Genomic DNA, 16,452 nt, shown 5'->3' with positions numbered 1-16,452 from the left:
AAAAACGTTCCACAAATGTAGCGCAGTCCTACAGCTCCTGCCAAAACGCAACACTATGACCGTTCAGAATTTTTGATGTCATCCTATAGTGTTATGCAAATGGTTAAGTCGTGACTGCTCAGTGTAAAGTAAGTTGGCATATACCTGTGATAAAAATAAAATGTTATTTTTATTGCCACAATTGGCTGCCCTTTAAAAACAGACCCCAAAATTAACCTTGGCCCCAAGTTTGGAAAAGGCTCAGCAATTTTAAAAGGGAGAAAAAAGTAATTGAATATTGGTTGAAAATTAGTGCTGAAGATGACACAAGTTTGACCTGCGATATCATACCTCAGCTATTCTTTGAAATGAGCACTTGCAGTGCAAGCAATAATAAAACGATTGGTTAGGGGACATCAGTAATATTGATTCATAAATATTTAACAAGCAGGCTGAAGGCATTTGGAAACCAAATAGTTCTTGTCTTTGTGCTGCCAAAAGTTTTAGCGCAATCCTGTTACCTCCCCTCACGCTTTCCAAAACAACACAAAGGTCTATAAGACATCTGCAAAACATTTGTGCTCGCCGAGGTCTTTGTCCGAGAGTTGCGCTGCTCAGCATTGAAGATCCGACCGACGCGCGAAGCCGCAGGCAGGCATCTCGCATCTTTATTCTTCACTGTGTTTTTGAAGAATTTCTCAAAAGATATCATGGGACGAGCGCAAGAAGTTTGCTTTGCTTTGTTTTGCGTCCTGCTGCTGATACAATGTGCACACCAGCAGACAGCAGAAAAGAAGAGAAGCACAAAGAAAGGTAAGGCCAACTTTCACATTTGAACTCAGGATGTGATGCTGTCAGTGTTTCTTCGAATCATTGCAGACTCTACCAACGCTGCCATTGAGGAACTAAAGAAACAAATTGAAGACATTGTTTACGAACTGAATTTGTTGAAAGAGCAGCAATCTCTGCAGTCAAGTGAGTTTTTTTTCATAGATGCTGACTATGATAATCAGCAATTAATCAGAATTTACTGTCATGTCCACAAATAGAAAGGAACAGACCTTAAAACAAAACATGAAATGACTCGATGGAAATCGAAAGCACCAGTTATTGATCCAAAGCATACCACATCGTAATTTTATGTCTGTCAACCTATCCATGTCAGTGTGCCTGCGTGGAACCAAGGTCCCGGGCAAATGTTTCCTCGCCGATCCGGTCAAGAAGACTTTTCACGCAGCCAATGACGACTGCGTGGCCAAGGGGGGCAGCCTAAGCACACCCGTGACCGCCGACCAAAACGACCAGCTGTTTGCATACGTGCGTCAGAGCATCAGTCCAGAGGAGTCCATCTGGCTGGGCGTCAACGACATGGTGACGGAAGGCCAGTGGTTGGACCAGTCTGGGTCCAATTTGCGCTTCAAAAACTGGGAGACGGAGATCACCATGCAGCCGGACGGCGGGCGCAGCCAGAATTGCGGCGTGTTGTCCGCGACGGCCAACGGAAGGTGGTTTGATGAGAGCTGCCGAGCTGAAAAGGCTTCGGTGTGTGAGTTTAATATCGTTTGACTTTTCTAACATGACCAGAATTGCCTTCAAGCTTTCATGTAGACCGCTTGAACACCAAGTATTATTTTCCACAACGTCCGAAAATATTGCACTATATGTCCTTAACCTTCTTAACTTAGAAAAGTAATTAACAGACCATTTTTATACTACTGTATACATTTTTGAAGGTTTTGCTGTAAAAGCAGAGACGGAAAAAAAGAACTCACTGGGGGATTTTCTTGTAACATTAGTTAATAAAGCAAATAAACATGTTTTTTTCTGCAAATTATTCTCCGTGGCGTTTCTGTGCACCACCTAATACAAAAATTCGGCATTAAACGAACATTTTTGGTCCGCAAAGAGTGAATGATCATGTAAAACATGAAAACGTTTAAACATTTGGTGGCATTTGTGTAATTTTTGGACTTTTGTTCTCCAAAAAAGGGAAAAACAAAGAGGTATGCAGTTTGGATGGTAAATGTACAAAAACAGCCACCGTTAATTATGAATTGACCCAGCACAGCTTTGTCCTGTTCGCTCAGACAGGTTAAAAAATTATCAAGGAAGAGATTTGTTTGGAAAATAAAAACCACACACACATTTACTGTACACAAAAATAAAAGCAGCAAGACAATACTTGCTTGAAATTCTATGCTAGTTTGGAGAAGGCATGGGGTGGGGGGGCTCAGTCATAAACTGTCAAACATCTGCTGGGGGCTCTATTTGGTGTTGCATATCACTGAGTCAGATTATGAGTCATTTGAATTGACGAAGAAATGCAAAAGGGAATTGCGCAAACATTTCCACCCTCCAGATCAAATGACCTCATTTTGTTCATTTACCCAGAGGAAACCCACAAAACATGTTCAGGCATCTTCACTTGTTGTCAGAAATTTGAGCTCTTTACCATAGTATGTTGTAGTATAGTATGTTGTAGTCCAAAAACAGAATTCGGGATTAATATTGTTTCTGTGGAAAATGACTTAAGCAGCACAATTATCAATCGCTGCTCAGGCAATGACCAATCACATGTCAGCTTATATAAGTCACGTGACCAAACTCAGACCACCGATGAGACACGATTGCTTATTACCTGAGCAACCGTGGTCTTTCTCAGTCAACAGCAAGTAGCAAAATGGCCACCCCCGGAGAGCGGTAAAAACAGGCTGATTTTGCCAATAAATTCATATTCCACAAGCTAGTGAGGCTGCATAATATTCTATTCGTGTACGATAATGTATTGATTATTGTAAAGAACATTTTTGACTTGACTTGCCCTTTAAATTGATTTTCAGCTTCTAGTTTAGCATATGAGAAATGTGTGAATTAGGCAAAGTATGAATTTAAATAAATGTATTTAATGCTTACACGAAATGTTTTTCAAGAATTGTTGTTACAGTGACAGCAGTGACAATGGAAATATGAATGGCTGTCTGTCCACACGCCATTTTATTATTATTTAAAAACTGCTGAAAAGATATTTAAATAACATACAATATGTCTGTTTCTCAACACGCGATTGGTACAAAAGTATAATTTCTAAAATGAAAAACAGTCCTCGTTTGAAAAACAGCACGTTCTATTTCCATTGGTCAAAAGTAGAACGGGGCGATTGGGTTCTGATTTCACAAGAGAAGCACCGCCACTCCAGATAAAAGCAGGCAGCGGCAGGGAGCAAGTCCGAACGCGTCGAGTTTGTGAATTTGGAGCAAAAAAAAAAAAAAAAAAAAAGGTCTCATGAGGCAAAGCTTTAGTTAGTCACGCTGTTTCTCAGAACGAACATCTTCAAGGTAATCAAATTCAGGTGGAAATTCCACCTCCATCAGTTGCCCCCTCCGGCTCAAGCCGCTCCTCCATCATAGGCGAGTCCTCCTCCGAAGGAAGCCGGGTCTGGTAAATGTGATTGTCCACAAGGGCGTGGCCGTGGCTGGGGGGCCTGTTGGGAAGCGGGGGTGCCTGCTGAGAGGACGAGGGGTAGGCCTTGTAAACTCCCGTCTCCAGGTTGTAGGCGTGGCTTGACCCCTGGGCGTCCGCTTGCCCCGTGAAGGACTGGTACGTGTCCGACTCGTTGTAGATGCCCATTTCCGCCCCCTTCCTCAGCAGGTGGGTGTAGACCAGCGTGTCCTCAATGGAGGCGTACACATGGGACTCGTTGTCTTCGCGGCTTTTAGGGAAGCCGTTATGTCCCGGCTGGAAGCTGCTGCCGCTGGGATTGTAGATGGACACCTCATGACTGAGCTTCTTTTTCTTCTTCCTGTTTGGAAGTACGCAAGTGATATCTACAGCCATGCGACACTTTTTTTTTTTTTTTTAGCAATTTTCACCAGTGAAACGTTCATATTTCTTCCACACCTTAATACCAAAGTTATTTTCCATGTAAAATTAATGATCAAATTTACATTTTGCAACACGCTGTCACTTGGTTTGTCTTTCAAAATATTTTTCGAATCTAATATTCCATTAATTGAATTATCTGATTTATTTTTCATTAGAGCCTAAAAAATGATTTTCCCCAACTTGTTTACTTACAATTATTGTTTTAAGTATTGATAGGTGATTGAAGAAATAATGATGTTATACTGAAAGGCTTATTACAAAAAAAAATGCAACAAAAGATGATCTTTTGTTAAAAAAAAAAAAAAAGTAAATGCAAATCTATCAATTAAAAAAAAGTAAAAAATTCTATTATAAGTCAGATAATCAGATAAAACAATGATTAAATTGTTTTACAAAACCATTTTTCCCCAATTACTTTATTTGCCAATTTTTATTTGGGGGGGGCTGTATGGATATGATTAAGGGAATCGATTTGAGAGGGATTGATGTTGTCCTCCTCACCAACCTTTCAAAACTCATTCAATTATCGGTTTGGTCATCACTTTCCCAAACTAAAAGAAACAATTCTAAATATCCTATTTTGCGGAAATCTGACTTCTTTCATGATGGACTACAGAAATCATTTACAGAAATTTAATACATACAGAAATGTCTTTCTTCTTCTCAACTTCCACAGTTTTCCTACAAATCAGTATTTGACAACCAAAAAGTGTCCCCAACAGGTAATTCAAAAACATGTTCCCATTCAAAATTCATCAATCAGTTTTAGACATTCCAACAATTCCTACATTGCAAAAATTCCATAATTTTCATCTATTGCATATTTTTCAGCAGTATCATTTTTCTTAATGCACTGTTTTCGTACGGCAACAATGTCAACATATCCACTTCTGGATTTTTTTTTCTCAATCCCATTATTTCCAAAAATACTACACTTTATACCCACACAATCCCCATTGATTTCCTATGACACATCCCACATTTCACATTAAAGGACCTTAAATATCCAACTTTGAAACATTTATTTTAACAAAATTTTGCTCCTTTAGTGTTTTTCACTCTAATTTTCCCCCAATTTTTTTCTCTTCATTATCTGTAATTTCACATTATTTTCAATTCTTATTTTCCAAATTTGCTAAACTGTTCAGCTCATGTATACCAAGTCGTTTTACTAAAAATTTCAAAAAGCTAAAGTTAAATGTGTTTTGTTTTCTTTCTTTTTTTGACCGAATTTTCAACATAAAAAAGTGAATTTTAATCTTCTTGTTTTATTCTCCGCTCTAATCTCTAACTAAAGGTGAAAAAAATATAATTGCAAATCACCCTATTGATCATTGAATGACTGCACAATGTGTTCAATATCATTTCATCGAATTCAAAATCATTCTGTCATATTCCATGCATTCCGCATACTTTCCGCATTCACATGCAATTTCTCCAGAAATGACTTCCAGTTCATTTATATTCCTTTCAAGCATTTTAGAAATATAATTGAATCTTTAATCTATTCAGCAATTAAAAGCTACTCTCATTTTAAGAAAGTGCACAGAAGATTGGTCAGTGATGAGGTACTAAATGTAAGCACTTACTTAATGATGAAACAGACTGCCACGAGCACGGCGATGAAAAGGAGCACCAGAGCAGCGACCACACTCACGACGATGATCAGTAACTGGTCTGTATGAGAGGAAACGTTCAACATGGTCGCACTCGGTCGTCTTCAAAAGACAACATGAGCAATCCGCCTAATGGAAGCGTAAAACATACTTTTCTGGACGGTGATCTCTGTGACCACCACGAATTCTCCTCTCTCGGGCATGCAGTTGGACATGTTGAGGTAAAAGCTCTCCGAGATGCTGATCTCGTCCGCCGCCTCGTCCTCCCTGCGGCTGTAGTCCTCCTCCAGACTGTCGAACCTCTGCACACGGATGTTGGTGTGGCGGTTGGCGCATTTGGGCTGGCTGAGGTTGGTGAACTTCAAGTGCGCCTCCATCTTCGGGGGAAGCGAGACGATCCAGGAGACTGTGGCGTAGGACTCCATCCCCGCTGGCCAACCGGGCGTCGCCAAACGGAGGCTCGTCTCTTTCTTTGGGAATACCGTGAATATGTACCTTTCTGCGTGGGAAAGATGATACCATCAGCACCGATGCACCAGGCGCATCCGTCTTTTAGCACAATCAAATCAAGCGCGGTCAGGATCGGCTTTGAAGCTTTTGAAGCACGCAGAAATGTGTTTGCAGAATATTCGACTGTTACTACTGAGGGGTGGGAATCTTTGTTTCACGGTTCGATTTGATTCTTGAGTTTGGTCTCGCCGGTTCAATTCAGGATCGATTTTCCTTTCAAAACTATTTTTGACTCAAAATGATTTGATTGACAACGGTTTCAATGTATGAATGTGCAAAGACTTAACTAGATCCACTCCAGTCTGCTTTGCGAGACAAAATGACATACGTAGACATTAAAGTGTCATTTTATTAGGGTTAGTCAATTCTGAATTGAAGGGAAAGCATACCCCCCCCCCCCCCCCCCCCCCCAAAAAAAAAAAAAAACCCATTTGGACTGCAACTATTACTCTATTCTTTATTTTAATTCATTGATATAGCAATCACTAAAATGGAAGATGTAAACCTTATTTGTTTAGTTATTGCAAACCTAAGTGGCTTGATGGACCATTTATTGTGATTAAGTTAAAAAAAAAAATCCAAGTAATTTTGCCTCTTTTATAGAATGGCAGAAATACTATAATGATAATATATTGGCGGTTATTAAAATTTCATTCGGTAACCTTTTTTTTTTAAGTTTGAAATGTCTATATAAACATACATTTCATAAATCATGTATACGTGTATAAATCATACATTTGAAAGCACCATGTAGTAAGAGGCTATCGCTAACGCTGGACTTGACTTCGTAATTGACAAGTGGTTTCATAGTGTCCTTAATCGATGGCTGTATTGATTTTCTTAGTTGGTAGAGACATGATGTGAGGGTGATAAATCCCGAGATTGAGTGAAGCTAGCTGGTAGCTATACCGCTGCGAAGGCCTACTTCCAAACAAAAGCTTACTGCGGCTATTGCACTGAAGTCCGTGTATTGTTTGTCGTGTTTATTTTGAAGTCTTCACACCTCTTCACACCACGCTACTGGCGTGTTACTTTATGTTCATTGGCTCTTACTTGGTCGCGCAAATCTATTTTGGGACATTTTATGTTCATTCTGAATTGTAGCAAATGATGTGAAATGATTTTTTTTTTTTTTAGTTACAGCTCAAATTACTATCACTTTTATCTTACTCAGTTTTGCCACGTGAAGACATTTTGACCAGCACAGGTGTAGGAAAGTGCCACTTTGTTGAAAAGTAGAATTCAAATATTCACCTGCTATCTCTTCTTTCAATCTAGCAGTCAACACAGGCTTCACAGACGGTCTCAGCTCTCGGCCCCCCACTCTGGACACGGTAACCGAGACATTGGTGTGGATTTGGATCTTGTGAATGGGCCCCTGAGGACAGAAGTGGCCTACAGTGGTGCCGTCATCCTCGGTCAGGGCGACGACACTGTCGTCGCACCGCTGACCCGGCAGAGACTGCTGTAGGGATGCGAATGAACAGCCCAGCTCCACAGTGCCGTGAGGAGGAGGACGGAGGGCCCAGGTCACCGCCGTTAACGGGGACGGGAGGCAGCTTGGCAGGGAAGGCACAACAAGAGGCACTGGAAACTTTGGGCAGTCTTTAAGTTGACTGCAACCTGTACAAAAATAGGAATGACTGCATAAAGGAAGGTGGAGGCAAATTGCAATCCCCAATTTGGCGAACAGTATTCACTTTTTCCACAATTGATGATGCGTGAATCTATGTGTGGGGTGATGTACAATGCTGGTCAAATGTTTTAGTTGGTTACACACTATTTCAGTGTTTTTTTTTTTTTTTAACTAATTTCTTGAATTGCAGAGGACTTTAGTCATAAACGTTATGACAAAATATCTTCAACTAGGCATGAGTCAAATGTGGAGTTACCAATGACTCCACTGGCTGTGACATTGATGTCTTCAGGAAGACAGTCCTGAAAAGACAGTTGAGAAATGCGTCCGGATGGTACTGTGATCTTCCTCGTTATCACTGAGTTCATCTTCATTTCACAGGCAGAGGCCAGCTTCACTTTCTCCAAGTGCAGGGAAAGGCCCTTGATTTTCTTCAGGTCCACATTGCACAGCACTGCAGGGAACAGTTAAAACAGTTATGAGCCTTATTCTGGTCCTCACATTAAATTCAAAAGACAAACGCAAAACTGGATCCCTCCTGTGGCCAAGCTCTTTCTCGCTGAGTTACTTGTCATTTATGACTAAGCGGTGAGGCAACCTAAGAGCTTCCTGAGCCTGCAACCCCGGTGCTATCCATAAATCACGCTTCCAACGTCATCACTACACCTAGTATATATATTTTTATATATATAAAAAAAAAAACATACTTGCAAAATTGACATTTTTTTTTGGGAGAGAATAATAAATAAAAAATATAAATAAAGGTTTTGTCACACAACAGGCCTCCACATTACATTTTGCCATCACAGCATGCACTGTTGTTGCAACAGGATATGAAATTGGAAAATGTATGTTACATGTCACGACATGTTGTATCTGAATCAGTCTTCCAGACTGTTATGTGTAGCAAAACTAAACAAAAATGCTAGAAATGCATAAAAAAATATTATGCCTGAGATCTTTTGCCATTTTCAGAATGCATTAACTGGAATGGCAACAGTAATACAGCAATAACAACTTAAGTGAGAACAACTTGTTTGAATACAACACGTAAAAATCTAACTGTTCCCTATAAATATAAATTGACACGGTCTTACCAACTTATTTCTTAAATATTCGAGATGCATGTACAGCGGTCCAAAAAATGATCTAGTTTAGTAAAATAACCCAAACATTAAAAACAATGTTTTCTATCAATAACTAAGTCTCTTATGATACTTTAGCAGCCTTAATAATTGAAGTCATCCACATAAAATGGCTAAACCCAAAATAGGAAAAGGTTTGAACTATGTTTCAGAACAATAAAGTGACTGATTTTAAACCTAATGCGGTGGTGCATAATGAGAAAAACTCTTGAGTGTCCAATAGTGATGCTAATTTTAAAAAGGGTTAAATACCTGGGGAGCTCGTCCTTGAGGCTGTCACCTTGACTTTCAAAGAGAGTCCGGGAGAACCAGCTCTTCTTCTGTCCATCTCACAGTTTCTGAGAATCAGAGAAAAGCCTCCCTGATTCTGGACCGGCTGAGTGTCCTTCAGACCCATCACCAGGGCCCGCCTGCCTCTGCTGTGGTACTCGGCTGCGGTTTCTTTCTTCAGACATCTTGGCTCTGTGAGGTCAAGGAACTCAATCGCAGCTCCTTGGTTATCCGCGAGTTTAAAGCACCACTCCATGACATCATCATCAGGAAAACTGTCAGGGAAGTTTGGAGAGAGCAACTCGGAGGAATATGTCCCCATTGGCAGTGATAATGTGATTTTGGCAAGAGCTAAAAAACAGAAGTAAACATTTAGACCCAAGACAACATGGAGAATATCATATCAGAAAGCTGCTAACTTACATTTGATGTCCTCCCCAACAGAGACGGCAAATTGGTCACTTTTGACCGCTTGTCCTGGTAGGACGTCCAGAGAGAAACTACCCTGGTTTAGAATCTGAGCAGCGCTAATGGGGCCTGTCCTGCAGTATTTGCCAATAACCACAGTCCCTGTCGTCTGGAAGGCCTTTAAAGTGTAGGTGTGCATATCTGGACAATCTTCAGATGGTAGAATTTGTCTGAGACCCGTCTTGGTGAAGACCACTTGGACTGATTTTGGTCTCGAAGCTTTCAGGTTCCAGGTGAATCTGCGGTTGAAATCCAACCACGGACTGAAGCCTGAGTCCGTCCGTATGATTTCATCACTGCATGCCTTTGTGCTGCATTCTGAGGAGATTTATTTACGATAGTGAGCATCAGTCTAGCGTAGGAATTTTGTAAAGTGTTCTAAAGTAGTGGTCCCCAACCACCGGTCCGCGGACCGGTACCAGACCGTGGATCAACTGGAACCGGGCCGCGTGGGCTGCACACGGAATAATGTTTTGGAGATGATTTGGTTTAAAAGTTCATACGTTTGTGCTTGAGCTTTGTTTTTTTGGCGCCGCTTCTGGCCGCTGTTGATATTCCATACATAGTGAGAAGGATGATGTGGTTTTTAGAGCAGCCAGGAGCCAGCTGAACTTTTTGAATAAATAAAAAAAACTTGAAATGTATTATGATTAGTAATTATGTTAAAGCTTATGATTAAAGGTGATGCTATGCTTGTAAAATTTTGGACAGAATTAAAAAGAATAATAAATTTGAAGTTATTGTTTTAAAGGTATATGAATATCTACCATGACTTTACTGGTTCTACCCACTTGGGAATAGATTTTCTTCCGTGCACCCCGTAACCTGATCTAAATTGAAAAATTTACTTTAAAAAATGTATTTTTAATTGAAATTCTGATGATCAAATTTTATTCACAAAATGGCTTGCTCGGAAATGGGCAAATAAACTTTTGGCACATTTTCTGATTCCTATCCATTTTCCAAATGTCCCCGTTTTTCCCATGGAGAACATAAGATGAATTTGTGTCATTGTTTTGTTTTAGCTTAAAAAATCAATAAAATAAATAAATCAAGGGGCCATTCAGACTGTGACCGGGGGCCTGAATGCGACCCGCGAGCTTCCAGTTGCCCAGGATATCAGAGGGCCCTTACCTATTTCTCGTATGATCTCCACTCTGAATACTTTTTCTGGCTGGGGGCAATTGAATTCCACTGAAACAGGGATGCTTCCTTTTAACAATACCGTCTCTTCACAATTGCGCCTCGGCCCGGAACAAACTTTGCATAATGACCCTTTGGCCTGCCTGCTGATGTTGACTGTGGTGCTTCGATCAGGGGTGAACGTCAGCGCCTGGATCCCTGGGAATCATTAAAGAGAAAATGAGAGCCTGCTTCTCACACCCACTGCGCCAGACTGTATGCTTTCACTTTCAAACTCTAATGCTTTCTAAAACGTTTTTTTTTTTTTTTTGGCTTGTGAAATCATTGACTGAATGGCAAGACTCAATAATGAAATGATTTATGCATGTATGTGAAGTGAAATCCATCCCGCTAGTTCCTTTAGGCTTGGGCAACTTACAGACACGAATGCTGGAAGCCAGATGGAAGTCACGTAGAAAACCCACACCTACACAAGGAGATCATTCATATCCAGAATCAAACTAGGACTTTAGTATTTTGAGGCTAACCACTCAAGCCCCATTTATTACATAGCGTCATGTCATAAAGTCCGATTTAAATTTGATTAGATATGACTGGATTCTGACCTTGCACGCTTTACAAATTTTAACTGTATTCATTGTTGTCAGATATCAGTTTATAATCAAAAACAAGGAATTTTGCCATGTTTGTATTTCAAATTTTTGACATGATCTTTAGTGTTTGTAATTTGATGAGATTATCCATGAATGGCTTTTCCAATTTTCTATACAACTCATTCATTTTACAAAGTAAGCATTGGACTGACATTGTAGCTCAATACTGTACAGTATTCGAAACTGGTAACCTACTTTGCTTGGCATGTGTTTAAAAAAAAAAGGCCACACCAATACCCACAAAACCTTTTCATGATGAGTCTCACTTTAATTGTTTTCTTTTCACCAAGCAACAACCAGTTTACTCCCACCCCGAAAAAACACGCTGCAGCACTACTGAACGCAGCTTGTTAGTGTAAATAACCAACCAAACACACACACACACACATATATATATATATATATATATATATATATATATATATATATATATATATATATATATATATATATATATATATATATATATATATATATATATATATATATATATATCAGTCACTAAAGAGCATTACTTTCTTAGTGTAAGTCCTTTCTCATCTAATAATTAAACTCTTAACTTACCTGAAACCACGGAGACAAAAATGAGAAAACAAAGTTGGACTCTCAAAAGAGGCATGCTGCCCAACAACTCTCAGGTACCGTTGTTGCTTTGTTCCCAAGTGAAATCACTGGACCTTGGAGCATGCTGAAATCATTGTGACATTGTTGGGGGGGAGAAAAAAAAAAGTACTGTATTCGTCACCTACAATAGAGTCCACGCCGTATGCACTTCCTGGATTACTGCGAGCGCTTGTTAGTGTGTGGAGAGGGGGAGGGGTCGATACACGCACGCGCTTGTGTGTCTTGCAAGGGCGTGGTAAAAAAAAAAAAAAAAACGTGCAGGTAAGCAGGGCAACTGCTCATACAATTCTTGCCAAAATACAGGTACAGACAGTCAATGGACGATGTGTCTCAAAAAAAAAAGGTCTGGTATAAGCACTACCGATTCAATTCCTCCACTTTGATAAAAGTAAAAAAGGAAGAACTCTTAATTGACAAAAGGTAAAATACTTTGAAGTTATTTAGCATGTCATGGCTTGTCATTACACTTCTAACACTTTTATATTTATTGGAATCAACACCCCATGTATAAACATAAATGTATACCAGGTGAAAGACCGAGGTGTAGGCAATGTCAAATATTATGTCAGAGAAGAGTTAAGAGCCACTGAAAAAAAAATAGTGGGGACATGTGAAATGTCGCCCCACTATGAAGTAAGGTAAATTGTCCCAATGGACAAAGGATTTTGAAACCAATAGAAAATGACTTATTTAGAAAACAAACAAACCAACAATTTTTTTTTGTTTTTTTATTGTTTTTTTTTGGGGGGGGCAGTCAACCAAAGAAAATCTTTATTATTCATTTTCAGCAATCCCTTGAAACATGGCCTTTGAACTGACTTTAACAGATATTATTATGCAACATGCACTGGATTTGAGTCTTCAGGTATGCCATGGCACTTACCTCAAATGCCTATTTTGCATTTTCTTACTGAAAATTCAATTACAAAAAAAAAAAAAAATCAAGGTGGCACAATGGCAGACTGGTGAGCACATCTGTCTCACATTGCAACGGTCGCAGGTTCCCTTCCAGCTCCTGCCCTGATGTGTTTGGTTTGCATGTTCTTCCCATGCCTGTGTTGGTTTTCTCTGGGTACTCCAGTTTCCTCCCACATTCCAAAAGCATGCGTTGAAGGGATATCGGACACTCCAAATTCCTTAGATTCAAAACTCAAGAGTTTAGGTGGTTTGTGTGTGAATGTTTTCTGTGCCCTGCGATTACCTGGCAGTTCTGGCAGTCACTTCTGGTTGATCAAAAAACTTAAACCAGGTCTGAAATAGTTCAACTACTGGAAAATGCATTTATAAACACATAAACAAACACACTTTCTTCACTCATTAGACTCAAAGGGCAATGTTGGCATCTATAAGCAAAATTGCCAGGGGTGGATTTTCCATTCTTTGTACACTCTAATATTATGTGGCAACTAACACCAAAATGACTGAGGTACAGTATTTTGGCCCAAATTGCTGTGTTTGCTTATACTAGCTCAAGTTTCATCCATCCATCAATCCATCCATCCATTCATTTTCTCCAGCACACCCGTGACTCCTGTGAGGTTATGCAACAACTAACGCCATAATGACTGAGGCATATTGCCATTAGTATTACTGTATTTCATTCTGACTCCCAAAGAAAATGGATAAGATTTTTGATTAGGAATCAGATAGATAACCAGTATCGATAATGCAATAGGAAGAGACAATTCATCATCAATTGCTACTGAGATTCACAGAACCTGTACCAACAGACCTTTTTCCCTTTAAAGGACGGGCAGGCGATATTTAGTCATCAATCAAGGGTTTCTCAATTTTAGAATTCCCCCAGTGGTTCCAAACACATTTAGCTTGAGAGGCATTTGCTTCTCGGGATGTATGCGCAATCAGAAAACCTAAATAGTTTTGTTTAAATTATCATAGAATAAAGACCATATAAATAAAATATATATTATACAATATTTTATTGTCATGTATATTGTTTATATTGTGACATGAATACAAATAAAGCACATACTGTATATTGAGCTCCATATAAATCTAGCATTATAAACATTTAAACCCACTTAACTCCTTTGTGAAAAAGGCGTACGCTTTATATAGAGATTAAATATGTGTTCAGTACATATGCAGTGCAAAAATTCTACACGAGGTATAAGGCAAACATTCTAGAAAGGTTCAAAACTACAAAGACGGCGTACAGAGAAAATTGTGCACACTTTACACTAACATATTCTAGGCTACGCAGGCCTACAGTATATAAAACATATTGGTATTGGTCCCATTAGAACTCAGGCATACGTACATTCATACATTGATCCTCTGAGGAAGTTTATTGGAATTCCAAATGACCTCGATTTTTATAAACAGTCGTTCATTCATTGCGGCAAGGAGCATGATGGCTACAATTAATATTAGGTATATAGGCAGCACGGGCTCGTCAAACCAAATCAGTCATCGCGGTCTTCTCTGCTCCATCCCATTCGGCAAAAAGCCTGCAATGATAGGAACCGGCCATATGAGAGCAGCAACACTCCACACGATGATGACCAGAGTCATGAAACAAGCCACAAGTGTGGACTCGATAGGCTTTCTGTTCAGCCTCCAACTTTTGTCACCCTTCAGCTCGTCGAGGCTGAAATCCACGCAGCAAAATGTGACCTGGTCTCCGCTCTGCTGGCCCCTGGCCCTCCCGGGGCCGAGCCTCCGATAGCGGGACATCCCGCAGCCCACGCACAGCCTCAACTCCTGCTGACCCGCGGTGGTCCCCAGATGCTCGATGACCACGGGCGAGATGGCCCGGTTGAAAGAGGCGGCGAAGTACGCCCGTCCGTGGTTGTTGGTGGTATAGATGAGCACGTCGCACTGGAAGCCGAAGCTGTTGTCCCAGCGGGCCACCAGCGAGGAGGGCAGCAGTCTCTGGACGCTCACGTTGCACTGGGAGGACGGCGTCTGCAGGGACGACGCGTCCGGGGCTGAAGCTTCGCTCCCTTCCGCGGACCTCTTGCTCAGACGCGCGTCCAACCCCAGGTCGGCCAGGAACCTGTTGGAGGAGTTGACGGGCGGCAGCAGCAAGTCCTCGTCGCTCCAGCCCTGGCATCGCTGCACGAGTCCGGCCACCGCGGTCAGAGCCAGCAGCAGGGTCGGACCCTTATTCAGCATGGCCCGGGGCGCGTCTGTCTCGCTCGCATGGCGCGTGGGACCAACCGCTGGAGATTTTTAACCGCGCCGATCCAGATGGAGTGATTCGGTCCTCTGCCCGACTGGTGCGAATGGATACGTCCAATGGCTGTCACACGCGCGCGCCGCCTCCTCCCTCCCTTTGGATATTCTCCTCATCCTCATCTTCGTGTGTGTGTGTCCTGCGCGCCTGTGGCACCGTCCCCCCTCTTCTCCCGTCGCTGCCAGTCACAATGGGAAAAACGAAAAGGAACGGTAGCCACAGAGGCATATGTTTCTTTCAAACAAAAGCTTGGATGTGTTCTCTGACATGGTACTTTTTTGCCTTGTTGAACAGCGAGGGACCTAAAGAAAAACAAACAGACCAACTTCGTTACTGTACTCGAGTGTTTTTTTTTTATTTGTATTTTTAAGCTATTTGCCTGACAAACATTTACTAGTACTCCTTATTTTTTGTAACCGATATCTGCACCTTTCGCTTCTTGTTTTATCTTTGACTTAGAAAAAAACATGAACGGTGACGTGTGGATTAACAAAAATGGCAGCAGATTTGGAGAGTAAAATATTCTCCATTCATGCAGCCTTATTTGAAAATGTTTAACGTTGCACGCTACATGGACTGATAGTGGCAAATACGCTCGCTGTCTTGTGCCTACAACCAATGATTTTCCTGCAATGTTTATTCTAAAAACCAACGGTGTACCAGGAGGCCTTTTTGCTATCATTAGCTAATTTTTTATACTCTGTTCACAAATGTAACAATTGATAACAGTTTATTTGATAGCTTTATTGTCAAAGCAACATTAGTTGACCGTTAATTTTTATTCTCTTTTTTTCTTCAACAACAATGTGCAAAGTGATTTTTTTTTCTTAGTACAAGCAGCAGTGGGAATTTACTTTTGTACAACTTAAAATGTGCTTTCTATTTTTGTACTTAAATAAATAATAAATTTGATTTTGCTCAGTTAAGAAAGAAATAAAGTTAATTTTCTGTCTATATTTAATGTGATAACAAACTTATAGGCACCAGCGAGCCTGCAACCCTTGTGAGGATAAGTAGCTCAAGAAAATGGATGGATGGAAAATGTGACTTACTATTTTCAAGGAAAGTTCCCTCCATATTTTTTCACCTGTTTTCTGGGTTTGGCCATCATGTGATAGTTGCAGGCTGAACTGTGCTTGGTTGTTGCCTGAGCAAGTGTCAAAATGTGTTTTAAAGATATTCATTGTACATGAAAAAAAATAATTTACCTCTTAAGTGTAGACAAAATATTAACTTTTTGCTTCTGAAAATGGCTAATTAAGTTTAGTATCACTTTAAATCCAATCCAGCGTTTGTACTTTTTTGAACTTTTACTCTATGAGACAAA

The 16,452-nt window shown here is 40.4% G+C and overlaps 3 protein-coding genes across 3 annotated transcripts; 1 reads left to right on the top strand and 2 right to left on the bottom strand.

Annotated features, from left to right (window-relative positions):
- Positions 1-552: 552 nt before the first annotated feature.
- On the top strand, positions 553-1,810 carry LOC148426782 (tetranectin-like). The gene is made up of 3 exons (XM_088411025.1): positions 553-792; positions 859-954; positions 1,145-1,810. The coding sequence occupies exons 1-3, from the start codon at positions 690-692 to the stop codon at positions 1,543-1,545; spliced, it is 600 nt and encodes a 199-aa protein (XP_088267151.1). The 5' UTR covers positions 553-689; the 3' UTR covers positions 1,546-1,810.
- A 1,144-nt stretch (positions 1,811-2,954) lies between these two features.
- Positions 2,955-12,066, bottom strand: LOC148426781 (CUB domain-containing protein 1-like). Its single transcript, XM_088410764.1, has 9 exons — positions 11,867-12,066; positions 10,641-10,847; positions 9,462-9,824; positions 9,021-9,389; positions 7,880-8,077; positions 7,242-7,610; positions 5,629-5,976; positions 5,451-5,538; positions 2,955-3,778 (listed from the first exon to the last, which is right to left on the bottom strand). The coding sequence occupies exons 1-9, from the start codon at positions 11,919-11,921 to the stop codon at positions 3,325-3,327; spliced, it is 2,451 nt and encodes an 816-aa protein (XP_088266890.1). The 5' UTR covers positions 11,922-12,066; the 3' UTR covers positions 2,955-3,324.
- A 1,783-nt stretch (positions 12,067-13,849) lies between these two features.
- LOC148426780 (transmembrane protein 158-like) lies at positions 13,850-15,247 on the bottom strand. Its single transcript, XM_088409443.1, has one exon. The coding sequence runs from the start codon at positions 15,062-15,064 to the stop codon at positions 14,357-14,359; it is 708 nt and encodes a 235-aa protein (XP_088265569.1). The 5' UTR covers positions 15,065-15,247; the 3' UTR covers positions 13,850-14,356.
- Between the last annotated feature and the right edge of the window lie 1,205 nt (positions 15,248-16,452).

Source organism: Hippichthys cyanospilos, chromosome 3, assembly GCF_059441005.1.
Source record: "Hippichthys cyanospilos isolate Australia breed blue-spotted pipefish chromosome 3, RoL_Hcya_1.0, whole genome shotgun sequence".
Lineage (NCBI taxonomy): Eukaryota > Metazoa > Chordata > Actinopteri > Syngnathiformes > Syngnathidae > Hippichthys > Hippichthys cyanospilos.
The sequence above is the reverse complement of the archived record's forward strand: the minus strand, read 5'-3'. Positions and strand labels throughout refer to the sequence as shown.